General features: G+C 44.5%; 1 protein-coding gene across 1 annotated transcript; it reads left to right on the forward strand.

Moving 5' to 3' along the window:
* The first annotated feature begins 262 nt into the window (after positions 1-262).
* LOC129382729 (uncharacterized) lies at positions 263-19,974 on the forward strand. Its single transcript, XM_055066885.2, has 2 exons — positions 263-691; positions 15,698-19,974. Exons 1-2 carry the CDS (start codon positions 291-293, stop codon positions 16,122-16,124), a joined length of 828 nt encoding a protein of 275 aa, XP_054922860.2. The 5' UTR covers positions 263-290; the 3' UTR covers positions 16,125-19,974.
* Positions 19,975-20,254: the final 280 nt, after the last annotated feature.

A 20,254-nucleotide genomic window follows, 5' to 3' on the forward strand; every position in this document is an offset into this window, starting at 1 on the left:
GAGTGTGGCCAAGCCGTCGCACAACCAGCTGCTACATTCATATTCTTATGCTTAACTTATGTCACTGTGTTAAGAGGGGTGTATAATATGTAGTGCTACGCCTCTGCACAACTTTGCAAGTAAACATAACACCTGTTAATCGGAACATATTTGTGCGGTTCCTTAAGGTTTCGTTCAACTAAATTCTGCTGTATGTCCACTGCAGTATACGAACGCCTCCTCGAGCCATCCCAATTACTACTGTCTTGAGCTATCTGGCACTATTTTCTATCGGCAAATTTCGTAACTTCATGTCGTGTCTCTACAGAGAATTTTTCAACTGGACCGGCGTTTTCCTGATTGGCCTCGAAGAAACAGGCGATACAGACGGCACAACGGACACCTGGACGGACCTCGAGGCAGCCGCCATTGGCGACATGGTTCGGCTCAACACAAGTGAGGACTATGCTGCCATGATGGCCAAATTCCTGGCGGGACTGCGCTGGGCGACTCTGAGTTGTCCTCGGCTTCGGTACGTGGTTAAGGCAGACGACGACGTCGCAGTTGAACCAGTTCTGCTGCGCCACTACTTAGACGGTCAGGTGGACCTGACGAGCCGAGTGATCTACTGCACCAACCAACACCATAACAGGGTGCTACGCCACCGCTCTTTCTCGCCGCGCGAAGACCCGCTCGGAGAGAGCAACCACAGGTACGCACGGACAACGTTGGTCGCGTCGCGTATTATTCAACCATAATACAACGCTGGCCTTGTAAAGGAACGAAATTTTCGTTATAAGAACAGAAAGCAAGTGCTGACAACCAAGCAGGTTTATAATTAGGCTTTGTCTTAAATATAAAGAAACAGAGTGCAACAAAAAAAGAAGGGGGGGGGGTGTATTCTTTAAGCGGCCACCTAGCGGGCTGTTCATTTCGGCTGCTGCTGAAGTGCTGCTTGGCTGGGCTGGGGCACAAGCGAGAAGGAGGCATGCGTCTGCGTCCTCCTCACAGCTCCAGCCAACCAGCGGCGGCCAAAAGGGACGTTCCACTAGGTGAACACTGACAGAACATTCCCCCCACCCCCCCCCCACCCCCCCTGTATAACGTAAAAGGAAGGTTAAATTCAGTACCTTTCTCTTTCGACCTATGAAGCAATGTGTTTTTCGCGGCGAAAACAAAGCCACGAAATATGAGAGACAAAAAAAGGCGCATTCGCGATCTCAATTCTAGCGAATGCGCTGCACATGAATGGTCATTTTCACCAAGTGCGCTGCTCATCAAATAACAGGGTACCGAAGATCGCAGTGTCTGGTTATCGCCATCTAAACCACATAGCCTGTTGTTTTTGGCAGCTCGAGAAAGAGCGACTACTAGAGTGAATCATACAGCCAACGAGTGCGGCACGGACCTTCATGACCTATCGCTGGTTCTCGTAAATTTGGCTGCACTTTCTGTCTTAGTTCATGGACTGCAGCATTTTTAATAGAGAATACTTTGGCGCTTTCCACCGTTTTCGTGATGGGCGGCGGAATTTTGTCGTATGATATATCAAGGAGTAGATAGCGGCATAAGGTGAAGGCTGCCACCAAGGTAGGGCCAGCGAACTGAACATGGGCCAATGGGGCAAAGCAAAAGGCGCCGGTGTCTACGGACTTGCTCGGTTGTTCGGAGAGGCGCTGACGTCACGACAGAGATGGGTGAAGCTTGTGAGTCGGCGGCCCGGCGTGCGGCGATGACTGTAGCAGAAAAGGAACAGAGGTTGAAAAAACGACGCTAGAGTTGGCGCCAATGGACGGCTGTGGATGATCGCCGAGGAACGAAGAGAAACTAAGGAAGCATTGCGCCTATGATTTTCGCAGGTAATTCAGCAGACTGAAACTGCTGTTCGCTTACTTTGACAATCATTGATGGTTTCTCCATAATTATTCTGCTCAGTTTGACAGGTATGCAAGTGTAGTCGTTGCTTGACATTGTGCAAGAGCACAAGCTCACAGTTAAGGAGCACTCGGTGCGTTGCAGGCGCGGCCTTCATGCAAAGTTCTGGTAGCATTGACGTGGAACAGCGGCACCTCCATCTTGGTGTGGAGGCGTAAATATATCCCGCTTTGGTTGGAACAGTCACTCTCTCTGGCATACGAAAGCGAGGTTGCTGTCCTGTACAAAAAAAAAAAAAGGAACTGCTGCCACACCACCGGCGGTGCTTATTGGTAACACGCTAGAGATTATAGGCATACGGAACAGAAAATACCCTTCGTATACTTAAGTGCACATTGCGCAAGCGGGCCTAACGAGTAGCAACAGATGGCTAAGCTCGTCTATACATGGCTGCACTTTCGTCCTTGATTATCAAGGCCACGAAGCGCGTGTACCGCGCTGCACTGGAACGCCGTGAACTCATGTGACACGGCGCACGGCGTTCAATCGAATTGCTCCAAAATGCGGAATACGCATGTCTACATTGATGCATCCATGCCTGCTCGCGCGTTCAAAAAAAGAAAAAAAGAAAAGAAAACGATAAATTGACCTGCAGTGAATCACATCGTACAACATAATCGTAAACATCTGTGACCTGAGGCCAAACAAACTTTGCCCATACTTAAGCCTGAGTCTTATGCAACCTCCCGAATTCTGTGCGAATGCTCTTTGATAACTAAAAGCAGCCGTCGTTGTGCGCAGTTGATCTGCTCAAGAGGCAAAACTTCTCTGAAGGTGCGATATAAATTATAATGAAAGTGCATCTGAGCGCCTACTTGAAGAAGTCACCAACTGCTCCGAGCTAAATATTATATGAGCCATCGTGTAATGGCGGCCATAGATAAAAAATTGCATATAAAAGCTTGCGGCAGAAGCCATCTCGTAATGTATGCTAACAGTAATGCGTTAGCATCGAATCAATGTTGCGACACAACATATTACCACAGTCGAAACGAGCTATGTATGGTGGTCGTTTAACAAGGTCGCTATGGACCATATCATCACAAAAATGTGTAAATATTATTCGTTTGGCTGTGTTATAGCGGAAAAAGTATCGGGCCACTACTCGTCGCTATGTCGCTATGGAAGTTTCAGAAGATGCTGGTGTTTTAACTGAAGCTAAGACTGAAGAGAAATATGTTTTGAATTCAAATGAAATAGATAAACGCGTGAGAGCTTTCGATTGGGACAATCTAACGCAACACAGCCACCTAAAAGGCTTTCGAACTGTTCGTAGAGGCATTGAAAAAGATCTACTATCACCCCCAAAAGTAAATAAAGCTTAAAAGGAGAAATAAAAGGAGCCCTTAGATCGATAACGAAATAATGGAGCTCCGCTGGGTTAAAAATAAGCTTCTTGAACTGTCAGACCATTAATTAATAAAGTTTCTTCTTCTTCTTAAGATGTGTCAAAACAAACCCGGGCACACTCTTGAAAAGATGAATTTAGGCAAATCAGAAACAAAATGAACGCTAAAATAAGACTAGCTAGGAAGCGCTACCACACGAGCAAGTTTTCAACTTGCAGTAGTAATGCCGGTAAAAATGGAATTTGGTTAACTCTACAATAGGGAGACCTACAAAGAAGAGTATAGATGGTATTCTTATGGACGCCTTTCCCGAGTCACCCACTGTCCAGATAGCGAATAATTTTAACAATCACTTTATGGAGTCGGTAAACGTCACACATGGGTGCAGACCAACAAATCTCTCAAACATTACATTCTCTGAAAGTCATCCTGCTTATCTGCCTGCAGTTGATGAAGCCGAATTGTGGGATACAATACGGTCTATGAGCTTATCAAAATATCCTGGTTTTGATACAATTAGGATGAGAGATATAGCTGCGAATTTCGACGTGCTAAAATCAACTCTGCTATACATCTTATGTGAAACATTAAGAATCGGCCAGTTACACAAAAACATGAAAGTCAGCATTGTGAGAGCTATCTACAAGAAAGCTCTCGAATGCTTTACGAGAATTACCGACCAATTTCAATTTTTTCGTCGTTCGCAGGAACATTAGAAAAAATAGTCCATGTTAATTTAGGCTCTTTCTGTGAAAAGTTTAGCCTTATTACCCACACACTTTGGCTTTGGAGTACCATATGCTCGTTAGAAAATTTTAATGACCATATCTGTAACGAAATCGATATGTTGTATCGACTCTCTTCGTTGACTTAGAAAGAACATTTGATATATTAGATCATGAATGGTTGCTCTAACTAATCAGCTGAGGTTTCAGAGGCCCGTAGTACACATTTTTAAAACATTGCTTCACAGGCAGACAGCAATGTGTCCTTGTGGCGGAGTCATATAGTTCATTGTTGTGCATTAAATTAGGCGTGCCGCAAGGGTCTGTTTTGGGACCGCCCTTGTTTAATATATATATATATATATATATATATATATATATATATATATATATATATATATATATATATATATATATATATATATATACGTATGAACGATCTTGCATGCTTACCACTAATGTCAAACATTTATTTATACGCTGATGACACTGCTTTGGTTATATTGAACATATTATATTGAACATATATTGTTTATGCGCAAAGTTTTCCACTTGAGACGCTTAAGAAACCTCGTAAGGCTCGTAAACCCTGGATAAGCGCCGAATGTTTTCAAATGATAAAACAAAAAAACGATCTTTATAACCGCTTCATCAAAAGCAGATCACAGGATGACCTAGCGCGTTTTAAGACGTATAGAAACAAAGTGACGTCTTTTCTACGCCAAGTGAAACAAGAGTATATGGAAAAGTTATTCAACCCACACGTGTTAAAAAGGAGTGACCTTGTATGGAAAACAATAAATGAAATTTTGAATCGAGGTGCACATGCCAGCGGCATGCTTGAAGTCTTAGTAGACAACATACCACTGGGTGGAAAATTATTAGCCGAAAAATTTAATGATTTTTTCGTGTCTTTGGCAGATAGCAATAGCGCCCCCCCGAATGTCAAATGCCTTGACTCGCGAGTTCCACTGCATTCTTGATGCCAACAGACACCAGCGAAATCGAAGTTTGCCTCTTGACCCTCCGCAACAGTAGCTCACGGGACATAGATGACCTTAAGATTCAGCCAGTAAAATATGTAGCCGATATAGTAAGCCCAGTCCTAGAACAAATTTTTAATTGTTGCCTCGAACATGCAGTGTTCCCTAAACGAATGCAGATTGCTAAAGTAACCGTTGTTCATAAAGGTGGAGACAAAAACGACCTATCAAACTACCGCCCAATTTCTATTCTTCCGATTTTCTCAAAGTGTTTTGAAAAGATACTGTATGCGCGAATGTCTAGTTTCTGTGGGAAATTTAATATACTAACGCCAAGCCAGCACGGTTTTAGGAAGAACTTTTCGACAGAGACTGCACTTCTAACCCAAAAAGAACTAATCTTAGAATCCTTTGAGCAAAAGCTTTTCACTCTTGGCATTTTCATCGATTTCTCGAAAGCGTTTGACCGCATCAATCACGAAACAATGTTAGCCAAACTCGAACACTATGGTTCTCGCGGAAAATGTCTTGACATAATTAGATCCTACCTCAGTTCTCGCGTCCAACAAGTAACAGTAAACAACGCACTATCAGATGTTAAACATATTTCTTCTGGCGTTCCCCAGGGAAGTGTTCTGGGACCTCTGCTTTTCCTCCTTTATGTCAACGACATAGTCTGCTTAAGTAAGATCCCAACATTTGTGATCTACGCAGATAATACCACTCTGTTCTTCCGAGCAGCACATGTACGAGATCTTGAACAGCAAGCTACAGAGTGTCTGCGCCAACTTCATGAATGGTCTGAATCGAACTCGCTAATCATAAACACAAAAAAAAGTAAAGCTGTATTATTTAGGCCTCGTAACAAGATTGCTTCTACTCCACAGATCTGCTTAGAAATGGGTTCGTCGTCCATTCAAATAGTTCCCGTGGTCAAAAGTCTGGGTGTTTTCTTTAACGAAAATTTATCGTGGGACGATCACGTTGAAATGGTCAGGGGCAAGTTGTCAAAGGTTGTTGGTATCGTGTCCCGACTGCGATATTTCCTATCTAAGCGTGTTAAACAAATGCTGTACAATGCACTGTTTTCTTCAGTCGTTAATTACTGTATCTTGGTCTGGGGCACCACGTCATTTACCAATATCAGACGGCTGCACATGCTTCAGAAGAGAATTGTTCGAAATATTGTTAATGCTTCGAGATTTGAACATACCGCACCGATCTTTGCGTCACTTGGCATCACCCCCCTTCCCCACCTGCATGAAAATTTACTGTTAAGGCGGTATAAAACAAGTATAAGACAGAATAATACATTCATGTTAGACCTGGCAATCTTGAAATGCAAGGAACTTAAGTATGCTACCCGCACTGGCTTCACGTGGTTTGTGCCTAAAACGCGAACGAATTATGGTCGCCAAATGCTTAGCTACATTCTTCCACAGACGTTAAATAATGCGCTGTGAATTGATGTTAATTTATGTACTGCTGACACTTATGTCATAGTGCTTTGTGCTTGCTTTTGTTTTTGCCTGTAATGTTCAAATACTGTTTCATTTGTGTCAATGTTGTTATTGCGAATGCTTTACACATGCTGTATGATACACTGAGATACTGTTGCCAAGTCATTGTAGGGTGCGTCGACCTCTGTCAAGCCTTTCTTCTGGCTTTTTGTCGATGCACCCAACATCCTCATGACGATGTTGAATAAAGAATTGAATTGAATTGAAATATTCGGGCAAAGCCGCTAGAGTACTAAAGTATGATCTCTAAACTACTTGATTGGTTTGTTGACAACCAAATGTTTACTAATAAATGGAAGACTAGCATGATATGCTTTCACAGCCCATATAAAGTACTTGCAGATATTTCCCCTGTTTATTTCCACACCAGTGGCTTCGTTGCCTGCTCTTGTCCTCCCGTAACGCTGGTAAAAAGAACAAAATACCTGGGTTTACACTTCGATGGCATGCTGTCATGAAATATTGACATTGAAGAGCCTGCAAGACGTTTACCTGCTGTGTGCGCTCATTTGTATGCTCTGAAATCCTTGTGCGAGGCAAATGTTCGTAAAATGGTATACAAATCACTTGATGAATCTGTCATAAAGTACTGGAATAACAATTTACGGCTTTGCTTCTTCTAGTAGATTGAAGACAATTAACCGCATACTAAAGGGTATGGCCTAGAGCCTCTTATATGGCACACTTGGTCGTGGGGAAGATGTTTTTTTAAGCATGTACCAGTCGGACATTTGCACATTTACAGCAAGTATTGTCTGACTCGATGTGTAAGAATTGTTTTTCTACTAACTTCAAAAACGCAAACGTGAATTCTCGCTGCTTACATCAGATAGAAAAATATGTTGCACCTCCAGTGTACACCAACTATGGCAAGTGAACTCGTGCTTCTTACGTGCCGGCAAATTTTAATAATTTGAATGAAAATGAGATCACAGGATCACTTAAACAAAAGAGATAGTTTCAAAGGTCGTGGGTGGTACGTAATACCCATATTTGTTAAACTTTTCTTCCTCAGATTTTTGTAAGCATGTATGCAAGCACGGAGCACATCCGACAGACTGCTTTATACTATGTACCTTTTTGCATTTGTTACTATTGTATCCTATTTGTACGCACCCAATTCCGTAGTTGTCTTTCATGGCAATGCAGTTCTGTTCAATCTATCTTAGAGACATAGTATGTGCATGCCTTTTCAATATTAAAGTAACTTTTTTTTAGTTAAATCCGTTCTACACATATTGGTACTACCTGCCGTACTGCCCAGTCTCGCACACAAGCACTGTTGCTTACGTGGGTGGGATATAACAAACTGTGAAATAATGGATGAAATAAAGATTATTATTATTTGTTTTATTATTGTGCGTGAACTACAGCAAAGCTCCTCGTTCGCGCTTCCCCAAGAACACTGTGCACCATCTGGTGCCGCCGCCGCGAAGCCTGTGCGTGGCCTCTGAAACACATGGTGCAACGGTGCGTACGAACCCTGTGAAACACCTCATGCGGCAACTGGCCTCCTCCCTCGCGCTTCGGATGGATGGATGGATGCTATGAGCGTCCCCTTTGGAACGGGGCGGTGGGTTGCGTCACCAAGCTCTTGATATTATACTGCCTAATGTTCTACCTAGGTTAAAAAAGAAATAAAGAAAAAGAAATATGAACTCCCACAGCCAAATTATCTGGCCACCTATTGGGAACTTTGCTTTTGTACGTCTCTGATTTTAGTCGTTTCGCTACTTTTCTTCCACCAGCCCTCCAATCGCCTCTTAATAATCCCTATTGCGGACATGTTTACTTTTCCACTGCTCTCGCTGAACCCAAGGGCTTCAAGGAGGCCAGTGGTGCCTAAATCGACCCCTAGGCAGATGTCTTCGCATTCTAATAAAACATGCTCCATCGTTTCCCTAGCTTTACCGCAGCAAGCACATGCTTCTTCCTTCTTATATCTCGCTTTATAGGTGCGTGTTCTAAGGCTGCCTGATCTCGCTTCGAAAAGTAATGAGCTTCCCTTTGAGCTATCATAAATTGTTTCTTTCCTCACTTCGTTTTTTCCTCTTAAGTAGCTGCTCATGGCAGGTTTCTTTTCCATTGCCGCCACCCATGAGATTATTTCAAGCTACCTTTCGCTTGACGTTTTTTCTTGCTGTGTTGCTCACGCTATATAGGCGGCAAAGTTGCTGGTAAGTTCCTAGTTCTTTTCCTCCATTGTGAATCAATGTTTTTCCTGCATAGATACCTCAACACTCTCCCAGCCGATTTGCTTTCTTCCATATTCCTCAGTCGTTCTTCATAATCAATTTTACTGTGGGCTTCCCTCACTTCAAGATCAGTCCAGCCCATATAACCCTGCACAGCTTCATTTGTAGTCTTCCCGTGAGCGCCCAATGCGAGGCGACCCACTTACCTTTGATTCCCATCGAGTCCTGCTTTTACCCCTGATTTCAAGCAAACAACCGCATTTTGAAGAGTAAGTCCTGGAACCATTAAACCTTTCCACATACCTCGGAGCACTTCGTACCTATTGTAGAGCTCTGTGCTTCATTATCGCTCCATTTCTCTTCCCCTTTATTGTTATTGTTTTTTCCAGTGTTTCTATATATCTATTGCCTTGGTTTATCCATACGCCAAGTTATTTATATTCTTTTACCAGAGCTATCTCCTGGCCCTCCATTGCCACTGTCTGTTCACTGTTTTCATTGAATACCATAACACCTGATTTCTAAAACTAAATTTCAAACCTAAGTTCTCGCCTTCCTGTCGACAGATATCAGCCAGACGTAGCAAATCACTTTGCTTGTTAGCTAGCAACACAATGTCGCCCGCATAAAATAAACCTGGAAGCCGCTGCTCTATTGCTGTAGCCGCCTGCTTGGATATGAGATTAAACCCGATATTACTTCCTTCTAACGCCCTCTCCATCCTTACCATGTACATCATAAACAGCAGGGGGGATAAAGTGCACCCTTGCCTCAGTACCTTGTTGATATAAACTTTCTCCTCGCTCCTCATTCCTTCCCATTCAACCCGAACGGTATTTTCTAGGTAAATCTCTCTCAAAAGTTGTAGACAGTCGTCATCTAAGCTTCTTCCCCTTCCAGAATATCCCACAAAATGTTCTGGTATAGCTGTCATACGCTCCTGTAATGTCTAAAAGGGCCACATATAACGGTCCCCTTTCTACTATTGATATTTCAATACCCTGAATAAGAACAAATAAGTTGTCATCCAAACGCCTATCTGTTCTGAAGCCATTCTCAAGTTCTCCCAAAATGCCATTATTCTCTGCCCATGCTTGCAGCTTTAATTTGATTGCCTGCATTGCTAGCCTGTATATTACCGATGTAAAGGTCAATGGTCTATACGAGTGCATTCTATCATTCTCCCCCTTACCTTTATAAAATAAATTCATTCTACTTTGTCGCCAACTGTCTGGTATTCGTCTATCCTATAAAGGTTTTTCCACTGCTTTCACCTGAGCTTCCTTACTTTTTGGTCCTAGTTCACTAATCAGCCTAACGAGAACCTCGTCTAGCCCTGTGGCCATGCGCTTAAGAATTTTCTATTCGGCTTTCTTCCAGGTATAAGTTGCCATCACCAGCTCCTTTTCCATTTGGTTCCCTTTCATGCTCTTTTTTTCTTCAAATACAACGTCGTCATTCCTTTGGGAAGATCTTGCTATTGCTTTTAGGATGTAATTTAATGCCGCTTCCCCTTCCAGTTTGTTTCGATCTTCGTCTAGGATATGTTGTTGTATTGTTGTTGACTTCTTGCCTAATGATTTTATGTTCCAAAATATGCTAGGTTCGGCTTCATTTTTCTCACGTGTTTCTGACAACCAGCGTTCACTTTCACCTTTTATCTTTGCTTGCACCAGTATTTGAACCATCGACTTTTTCTCCCGGTATATTTCCCATTTACTGACTACTTCATCCGGCGGCAACTGCGCCTTCTTTGCCTGCCGGTGCTCTCGGGATGGTTTCTGTCGTTCGGTGATCAAGATAAAAGAGACGCTCTCCTGAAGAAGCTGCAAAAAAAAGGACCTTCCGCATGCGTGCCTGCAGCACCTTATATTTCCCGAGGGATCAGTTATAGCCCGCAAAGAATCTTCACGTCTCCTTATCGAATTCTTGAGACTGGTTTGATGGACATATGGTGAAACCCTTCAGCGGTATTGTGCGAGACGCTCGGGCGGAGCAATTGTCGGCCTTGATCGCCAGGCTAAACCGGCCTGTTGCTACAATTCACCACCACCACCACCACCACCACCACCGGCACCAGCGCCACGCTTCTCCTATCTCCCTGTTCCTCCAGCTTTTCGGTTTCTTTTTTCCTTTCCAACGAACATATTGTTTCTCTTTCCGTATTACTGTCGTTATTACATTTAGAAGCTCAATACATTCCCTCTTTTTACTTGGTCATTTGCAAAGCTCTTCCTTGACTCTAGTGACTATATATGTTATTTTTTCCGCGTTCGAATTTTGACTGTCAATTTTGCACTGCTTGCTGTCCTTCCGAACTACATATTCCATTTTCAAAATTATGCATTTATGGTCACTCCAGATGTTGCTATACCCTTCCTCATCAATGTCCATTTCTCTCAACTTATCATGAATTCCTTCTGTCATCAGACAGTAATTAATGGTCGATTGCCGGTTTCCCACTTCCCACGTGATCTGCCCATCACACTTAGGCCCTGTATTCACAATAACGAGGTTATGTCGCTCCCAAAGATATAGCATTGACTTCCCTTTGTTGTCGGTATAGCCATGCAAATACTGTATGCGGGCATTCATGTTACCTAATAGGATAATTTCGGCATCATTCCCAAAACCCCTAATATCAGCAGTTATGCATACCGTTAACTTTTTATTTTTCTCTGTGCAATTATTTCCGGTCCACAAATACGTACCGCCCAGCCACGGTTTTTTCCCACTCATTGTACCTGATAACCAAAGATGCTCTTGACATTTTGAATTTACTCTTTTTCATTTGGATCCCTAATGGATGAGCATTTCGACTCCCCCTCCCTTTCTGTCCAACTTAGTTCTGTTGCACCCTTCCCAAACATAATTCTAAATCACTGGCGGCTCTTCCGAGTCTCTAAGGTGCGTATTTGTAACCGCATACACCCGTATTTGTTCTCCCTTTAATTGCTCCTCAATGTCTGCCCACTTTTTTCTTTCTTCTGCCACCCTGCATTTTTATGCAGCCCATTGCATGGCCAGCTCTCTGTCTTGCTTACCTCCCTTTAGTTATTGGCGGCGATGCTATTCTGAGGTTCCCTTAAGGGACCTTCTTCATTACTACCTACTCTGGGCTCCTGAGCTCCCGCAGGCCCCCTACAAAGCAACAGCGTGACCAGCAAGTCGCCAGCCCACTTCTCGTGGAAGCTTCTAATAGAAGTGAATCTCGTCTCGTTCAAAACCACCACACCTTCTCACCTCCTTGTTTACTTCGACAACCCCGACACCTTTCTCTCGGCTCATTTTGCATATCGCCTCATTAGCAGCCACTACGGCTCTTTGTACGTGACTGTCACGTACAGGCACCTCCGGCACCTTGCACATCACGATCTGTACCTGAGGGGATAGCTCGCGCAAGTCGTCCAACCCATTCGCCAAGCGCTGGGCTAGTCCTGGCCTTTTCATGCTTAAGACGTCATTTAGCCCGCTGCTACTATGACAAGGCTGCGCACGGGGGCATTTTCTCACGAGCTTTGCTTTTGCTTGCTCCATGACAGAACCCAGTGTCCGCCCTGGAAATGTCCCTACCGCTACTTTTTATCGCTTTTCACCCTCTCCACAACTGCTTGTGAGCCCTTAGCCAAATTTGAGTCGCCGGCGATCATCGTCATTTCACTCTCTCCTCCCTCTCCCTGCTTCCCTTTGTCCTTTTCCGCGTGATACGGACTCGAGAAGGGGCACTGACCTCGCGCTCCTGCTGTTATTGTATGGCGGCCTCAAGGTAGGTGCCGCTCTTTCCAGCTACCTCATCCCCACGTTGCGCGCATTCCACGTGCTTTGCTGACACTCCCTCTCCTGTCACGTCGGGGGAGTGCGTTCTACTGTCACAAGCATTCTCGTTCACAATGGCGGCCGTGTCCAGCTTTTCCTCGGCTGCTTGAAGTCTTTCTTCCACAAGCTTCCGTCCATCACGCTTCCTATTTAGTTAAATTTTGAGCTCTTCAACTTGTTTGACAAGCTGTTCCTCGAAAGCCTCCATTTTCTTCAGCCTAGCATCGATATCAGAAAGTTTGCCGATTGACTTGATTCCCTCTCCATTCTCATCCGTACCCTCATCTGCCTTTGGGGATTCCCCGCTGGATGGATGGATCGATGTTATGAGCGTCCCCTTTACAACGGGGTGGTGGGTTGCGCCACCAAGCTCTCGCTATTATATTGCCTAATGTCCTAATTAGGTTAAACAAGAAAAAAAGAAAGAAGTACACTATGACTACCCACAACCAAATTTTCTGGTCGCCTATTGTGAACTTTGCTTTTGTACGTCTCTGATTTCAGTCGTTTTGCTACTTTTCTTACACCAACCCTCCAATCGCCTCTTAATAATCCCTATTGCGGAAATGTTTACTTTTCCACTGCTCTCGCTGAACCCAAGGGCTTCAAGGAGGCCAGTGGTGCCTAAATCGACCCCTGGGCAGATGTCTTCGCATTCTAATAAAACATGCTCCATCGTTTCCCTAGCTTTACCGCAGCAAGCACATGCTTCTTCCTTTACAGGTGCGTGTTCTAAGGCTGGCTGATCTCGCTTAGAAAAGTAATGAGCTTCCCTGGCTATCCAGAAAGGCCTGAAAATTCATTAGCTCTTTCCAGACGTTACAGTCCATTGACAATGGATGGATGGATGGATGTTATGAGCGTCCCCTTTGGAACGGGGCGGTGGGTTGCGCCACCAAGCTCTTGCTATTACACTGCCTAATTTCCTACCTAGGTTAAACAATAAAAAAACAAAAACACTATGAACTCCCAACAACGAAATTATCTAATCCCCTATTGCGAGCGGTGCTTTTGTACGTGTCCGTTTTTTGTCTTTTACCTACTTTTCTTGCACCAATCTTCCAATCGTCTCTTACTAATCCCTGTCGCGAACTTGTTTACTTTTCCATTGGCTGAACCCAAGGGCTTCAAGCGCCTAAATCGACCGCTGGGTAGACGTCTTCCCATTCTAATAAAACATGCTCCATAGTTTCCCTAGCTTTACCGCAGCAAGCACATGCTTCTTCTTCCTTCTTACATCTAGCTTTATTGGTGCGTGTTCTAAGGAATCCCGATCTCGCTTTGAAAAGTGATGAGCTTCCCTTGGAGTTATCATAAATTGTTTCTTTGCTGATTTCCTTTTTCCTCTTAAGTGTAGTTACCCATGGCGGGCTTCGTTTCCATTGCCGCCACCCATTAGATTATTTCAGCCTGTCTGACTTTCCGCATAACGTTGTTTGTTGCTGTTTGCCCACCCTACTGGCCGCATACTTGCTGGTAAGCTTCGTAGTTCTTTTCCTCCACTGTGAATCAATGTTTTTCCCGTGAAGATACTTGAACACTCTCCCAGCCCGTGTACTTTCTTCCATATTCCTCAGTCGTTCTTCATACTAAATTTTACTGCGAGCTTCCCTCACTTGAAAGCTAGTCCAGCCCATATCACCCTGCGCAGCTTCAATCGTAGCCTTCCCGTGAGCGCGCAATGCGAGGCGTCCCACTGACCTTTGGTTCCCATCGAGTCCTGATTGTACCCCTGATTGCAAGCAAACAACCGCATTTCCAAAAGTAAGTCTTGGAACCATTACACCTTTCCACATACCCAGGAGCACCTCGTACCTATTATATCCCCATAGCACTCTGTGCTCTTTATGGCTGCATTTCTCTTCCCCTTCAATATTGTTTTTTCTTGTGTTTTCATATACCTATAGCCTTCAATTATCCATATACCAAGGTATTTATATTTTGTTACCCGAAATGTTTCATGGCCCTGTATTGCCTCTCTGTTCCTGCTTTCATTGAATACTGCATTTCGACACGATGGGCCATCTAGTGGCACTGCCAAGAAGGCTTACGCAGCAACATGGCAACGCCCCACCCAGCCAAGACCGCCCGCTTCGATCCCTATTGGTGCTTGCTACTACTGGCTCTCCACCCTGACAGCAGCAGGTAAAAAACAAAGCGTTAGGTACGTTTTCACGTTATAACTGAGATGAGCTGTTTGTTCCGACTCTGCTAGGACTACAGAGGCAACGCGCAGCAGTAAAAGTGGTTTCATTTCCAGTTAGCAGATGGCGCTACAGCAATCGTGATGCTGATACGTTGACGATACGGAACACTTTGTCAACGTCCATAGCGTTTCGAGCGTTTGGATTGTCTGTTGAATTTGCTTACAGTCATTGTCGATTTCTATTGTCTTACTGTGGGGTCTTATAGGCACGGAAGAGTGCCGCCGACGCGACAAACACGTCAATGCAGGAAGTGCCTTAGACGTCGCAGCGTCTCCCGTAGACGCGAGAGCTATGCACTACACGTCCGTTCTCGTTGAGAGCTTCTCTGGCAAGACGGTGGTGGTGGCGGCGGCAGCAGCAAAAAAGTCGAAGGAAGAGGCAAGGAGAGCTCTTTGATAAATTACTTTCTTGAATAGAGAGCAACCGCATTGCTTCAATATCTCAACGATATATTATTTTACTAGCAACTTTTACATGTCGCTTCCCAGAATGCGTTATGTGCAGCGCTGTAAAGTGTCGAATTTTTGATCAGCTGAGTGTTTTGCACAATGCTAGCTCAAAAAATCTGGCCCTTCTCTTTATCAAACCACCCATACGTTGGCTTCTCGGGACCTATGTCAGGGAAACCATGCTACAGCTACATGGACGCCTCTCAGACTGTTAACAAGATAACTGCTGCTTGTGACTGGTCCTGGAATAGTTCGTTTGCAGAGTCACTGTCACAACGGCAGTTTTAAAGGCTGCTTCAAATTTCGCAGTATTGTGCGGAATCTTTGTTCATAAGAGGAGCTAGCTCAGAATAACTGGAACCTGCGCTCACCTTAATTGAAGGCTGAAAGATTTTAGCACTGCGGACAACCATGCAGGGGGATATGAAATGATCGTAATATAGACGGAGATATACACTTAGCGCATTGGCGTGCCATCCGTGATGCTTACAAAGCACGGAGGGTCAAAGCGAGTCACGGCGTTCCGCTCTGCCCTTTAGGTACTGCTCCGGTCGAACCGTCATCATGAATGTTGCCACAGCGGAGGATCTGGTCCGGGCATCGCGCGTGGTGCCTTCGCACTCGGCCGACGACGTCTACGTGACGGGAGACCTTGCGCTGGCAGCGCGGGTCTCGCACCGCTCCCTGGGCTTCTCCGGCGCCCGGGAGCCCGAAGGCGCGGACGCGCTCATCTTGGGCAGCCACATGCTGGCCCACATGGAGAGCGCCTTCGATCAAACGATCGGGCGCCGAGCGGCCTGGCACGCGGCTATCTGGAAGTGGGCGAGCGGCCAAAGCGGAGACGTGCGCGCCATAGCGCTTCGGCGCGGTGCGCACCTCTTCGCGAGCGCCATGCGATCGGAGTCGGCTATAGGAAACATGCTGCGACGAAAGCCGTTCCAGGCGACACGCACGGCGTCCTCGTGATCAGCGTCTCAGGCATAGAAAGGAAACCCTAAAAGAACGCTCATTTACGAAACGTTCATGTTCCTAAAAATTGAACAGTAGTTTAATGGTGAGAGTGCCTAATTCTTGCATAACGCATTTTGTTTATTTCATAGAGGGTTATATTTCTAGTTGCTCGACAATAAAATGTGATTGAGGCCTTAATTACACAATACAGATATAAGTGTTAATTGAAATGTGCGTTTCAGGACGTTCTTAGAACACAAAGTTACTTGTCCTAGGATAGGCTACCGTTTCCTGGCTGTATACTCTGCTGTCGCAAAACGGATAAGCAGAAAGCCACCACTTAACAGCTGCTGGCGCAAGCTTCAAACGAAGCGGTACGTAAGCATAAAATATAATAACACTTACTCGTGGGAGGCCACAAGCGTCTTACCTAGCACTACAGCAGATGTGCTTTAAAGTTCTTGAAGACGTTCAGTAATCTTGACCGCAGAAGCAGCCTTTCGCAAGAGCGAGAGAGTTCGGAAATGCTTCCCGTCTGCGACAAAAGTTCACTTTTCCCGCTTTTGCAGTGAGCAGGCGCCGTGGCAGGCGACAATGCTAGTATTTATCTCAAAGACCAAAGAAAAGTTTATTTCCATAATCATGTGATGAGTATTTTTTATGGAAACACATGCATGTTTGTTATTGCTGTTGCAAAAATTAAGAAAACTAATTGTTCGCTGTAGCTTAATCAGGAGTAGAACCACAAAGCAATGCACACCCTAGTTAACGCTAGCGGGATGCGCGGTGTCAGAGGGATGGTCAGGGGGCTAAATTCTGCGCCATTCGTAAAACACACGTATAACGCTCCGGTGCACATGGATCCATAATTGACTGCAAGTCAATCATCATAATTATCATCATCATCATCAGCCTGGTTAAGCCCGCTGCAGGGCAAAGGCCTCTCCCATGCTTCAACTACCCCGGTCATGTACAAACTGTGGCCATGTCGTCCCTGCGAACTTCTTAATCTCATCCGCCCACCTAACTTTCTGCCGGCCCCTGCTACGCTTCCGTTCCCTTGGAATCCAGTCCGTAGCCCTTAATTACCATCGATTATCTTCCCTCCTCATAACATGTCCTGCCCATGTCCATTTCTTTTTTTTTATTTCAACTAAGATGTCATTAACTCGCGTTTGTTCCCTCACCCAATCTGCCCTTTTCTTATCCCTTAACGTTACACCCATCATCCTTCTTTCCATAGCTCCTTGCGTCGTCCTCAATTTAAGTAGAACACTTTTCGTAAGCCTCCAGGTTTCTGCCCCGTACGGGAGTACTAGTAAGACACAGCTATTATACACTTTTCTCTTGAGGGATAATGGCAACCTGCTGTTCATGATCTGAGAATGCCTGCCAAACGCACCCCCCCCCCCCCCACCATTTTTATTCTTCTGATTATTTCAGTCTCATGGTCCGGATCCGCGGTCACTACCTGCCCTAAGTAGATGTATTCCCTTACCACTTCCAGTGCCTCGCCACCTATCGTAAACTGCTGTTCTCTTCGGAGACTGTTAAACATTACCTTAGTTTTCTGCAGATTAATTTTTAGACCCACCCTTCTGCTTTGCCTCTCCAGGTCAGTGAACATGCCTTGCAATTGGTCCCCTGAGTTACTAAGCAAGGCAATATCATCAGCGAATCTCAAGTTACTAAGGTATTCTCGATTCACTCTTATCCCCAATTCTTCCCAATCCAGGTCTCTGAATGCTTCCTGTGAACACGCTGTGAATAGCATGGGAGAGATCGTATCTCCCTGCCTGACGCCTTTTTTTATTGGGATTTTGTTGCTTTCTTTATGGTGGACTATGGTGGCTGTGGAGCCGCTATAGATATCTTTCAGTATATTTACGTACGGCTCGTCTACACACTGATTACGTAATGCCTCCACGACTGCTGAGGTATCGACTGAATCAAACGCTTTCTCGTAATCAATGAAACCTGTATAAATGGGTTGGTTATATTCCGCACATTTCTCTATCACCTGATTTATAGTGTGAATATGGTCTATTGTTCAGTAGCCTTTACGGAATCCTGCCTGGTCCTTTGGTTGACCGAAGTCAAAGGTGTTCCTGATTCTGTTTGCGATTACCTTAGTAAATACTTTGTAGGCAACGGACAGTAAGCTGATCGGTCTATAATTTTTCAAGTCTTTGGCGTCCCCTTTCTTATGGATTAGGATTATGTTAGCGTTCTTCCAAGATTCCGGTACGCTCGAGGTCATGAGGCATTGCGTATACAGGGTGGCCAGTTTTTCTAGAACAATCTGCCCACCATCCTTCAACAAATCTGCTGTCACGTGATCCTCCCCAGCGGCCTTCCCCCTTTGCATAGCTCCGAACGCTTTCGTTACTTCTTCCGGCGTTACTTCTGGGATTTCAAATTCCTCTAGACTATTCTCTCTTCCATTATCGTCGTGGGTGCCACTGGTACTGTATAAATCTCTATAGAACTCCTCAGCCACTTGAACGATCTCATCCATATTAGTAATGATATTGCCGGCTTTGTCTCTTAACGCATACATCTGGTTCTTGCCTATTCCTAGTTTCTTCTTCACTGCTTTTAGGCTTCCTCCATTCCGTAGAGCATGTTCAATTCTATCCATATTATACTTCCTTATGTCAGCTGTCTTACGCTTGTTGATTAACTTCGAAAGTTCTGCCAGTTCTATTCTAGCTGTAGGGTTAGAGGCTTTCATACATTGGCGTTTCTTGATCACATCTTTCGGCTCCTGCGACAGCTTACTGGAAACGAAAGATCTGATCAGGAAACGCCAATGAAACGCCAAAGTGATGTAATTAACCCATATACTTGGTAGTTCGCCTACGCATTACTCATAATATCAGTAATTCCTTACCATTCCCTCAACATTCCCCTTACTTTCACAACATATCAAGTTATAGTACACTTAAATCAGTGAAGACACATCGAAAACCGACAACGAACCTCGTATAACAATTGAACATGTTGACAAAATGAGGCTCGAGCATATTCCAAAGCTCATAATTACGCCACAAATGCTAACGGTTGGCAACTCATTACACCTAACCTGCATCCTGATTTCGGTAAATATAATTTCGGTGGACACAGAGTTCTCTCGGGACATTGGCAAACAGCTGATAATGGCTATATAGTGCCTTCGAGCACCTGCTTCAGGAATTTTGTGGACTGGCTGAAATTACCTGACGCTGTCGAAACTTTGCCCAGGCATCACGCATAATATGCCCTTTATTCACTCAGAATGTCAACTTTGTGGCACGTTGACTTATTTCCGAACATCGGTCAAACTTTCTGCGTCGTTCGTAAATCACTTGCGAAGGCTTTGGTAGACGCCACCCATAACATGGCTACCGTACTCTGCAAATATAGAATGACTACTCCCTTTCTTTGTTTTGGGGCAGCGCAGAAAATTTGCGAGAATTTTGTTAACGTATCTACACAGGCAACAGCAAAGGCTTCGTAATTGTCATTTAGACCTCAATTGCCCAACACACTTAAACATGTTCTTGTGCATCACTGCTCAATTTCCCCACATTCCCTGTAAATGTAGCTTAATTATAAACTGCGCACTAGAAAAAAAATATGCGAATTCAAGAAAGAATGAAGCAGCGAAAAAATCTAGCGCTTCGTGTGTGCCCTAGTTTGTTTGTGTCACTATTTTTGTCAAGTGCGCTGCTATGAACCAAGTCGCGAATTATCAAGTAGTCCATCAATACATCGTGACGGGGCACAATGCGAAACACTAAATGAGTTTATACTGAGAAAGACCTCCTGACTAACTGCATGGTCTCGTTTCTTTCGTGTTATGATTGCGGTTCGGTTATGGTTATGGTTACCGGAACCCCAGGGCCGGTAGTACGTCAGCGCAACATGACGGATTTCAAATTGTTTCCTTTCATTTGAGCCGTTTTGGCGATCCTAAAATAAACGAAACTTGATAGCATGTTTTTGACTCGTTTAGTACTTACTGTAGTATGTGTTTACTAATAAAAATTTTAACTAGGCTGGAGCAGACGCTGTCAAAATTATGTCGTCAGGGGCCAGTTGGTGTGAAAACTTTATGGCAGCGTCGCCACCTGTGTTTAATTTTCACGTACTTTTTTACTTAC

This window comes from Dermacentor andersoni, chromosome 6 (assembly GCF_023375885.2).
Source record: "Dermacentor andersoni chromosome 6, qqDerAnde1_hic_scaffold, whole genome shotgun sequence".
In the NCBI taxonomy this organism is placed as follows: Eukaryota; Metazoa; Arthropoda; class Arachnida; order Ixodida; family Ixodidae; genus Dermacentor; species Dermacentor andersoni.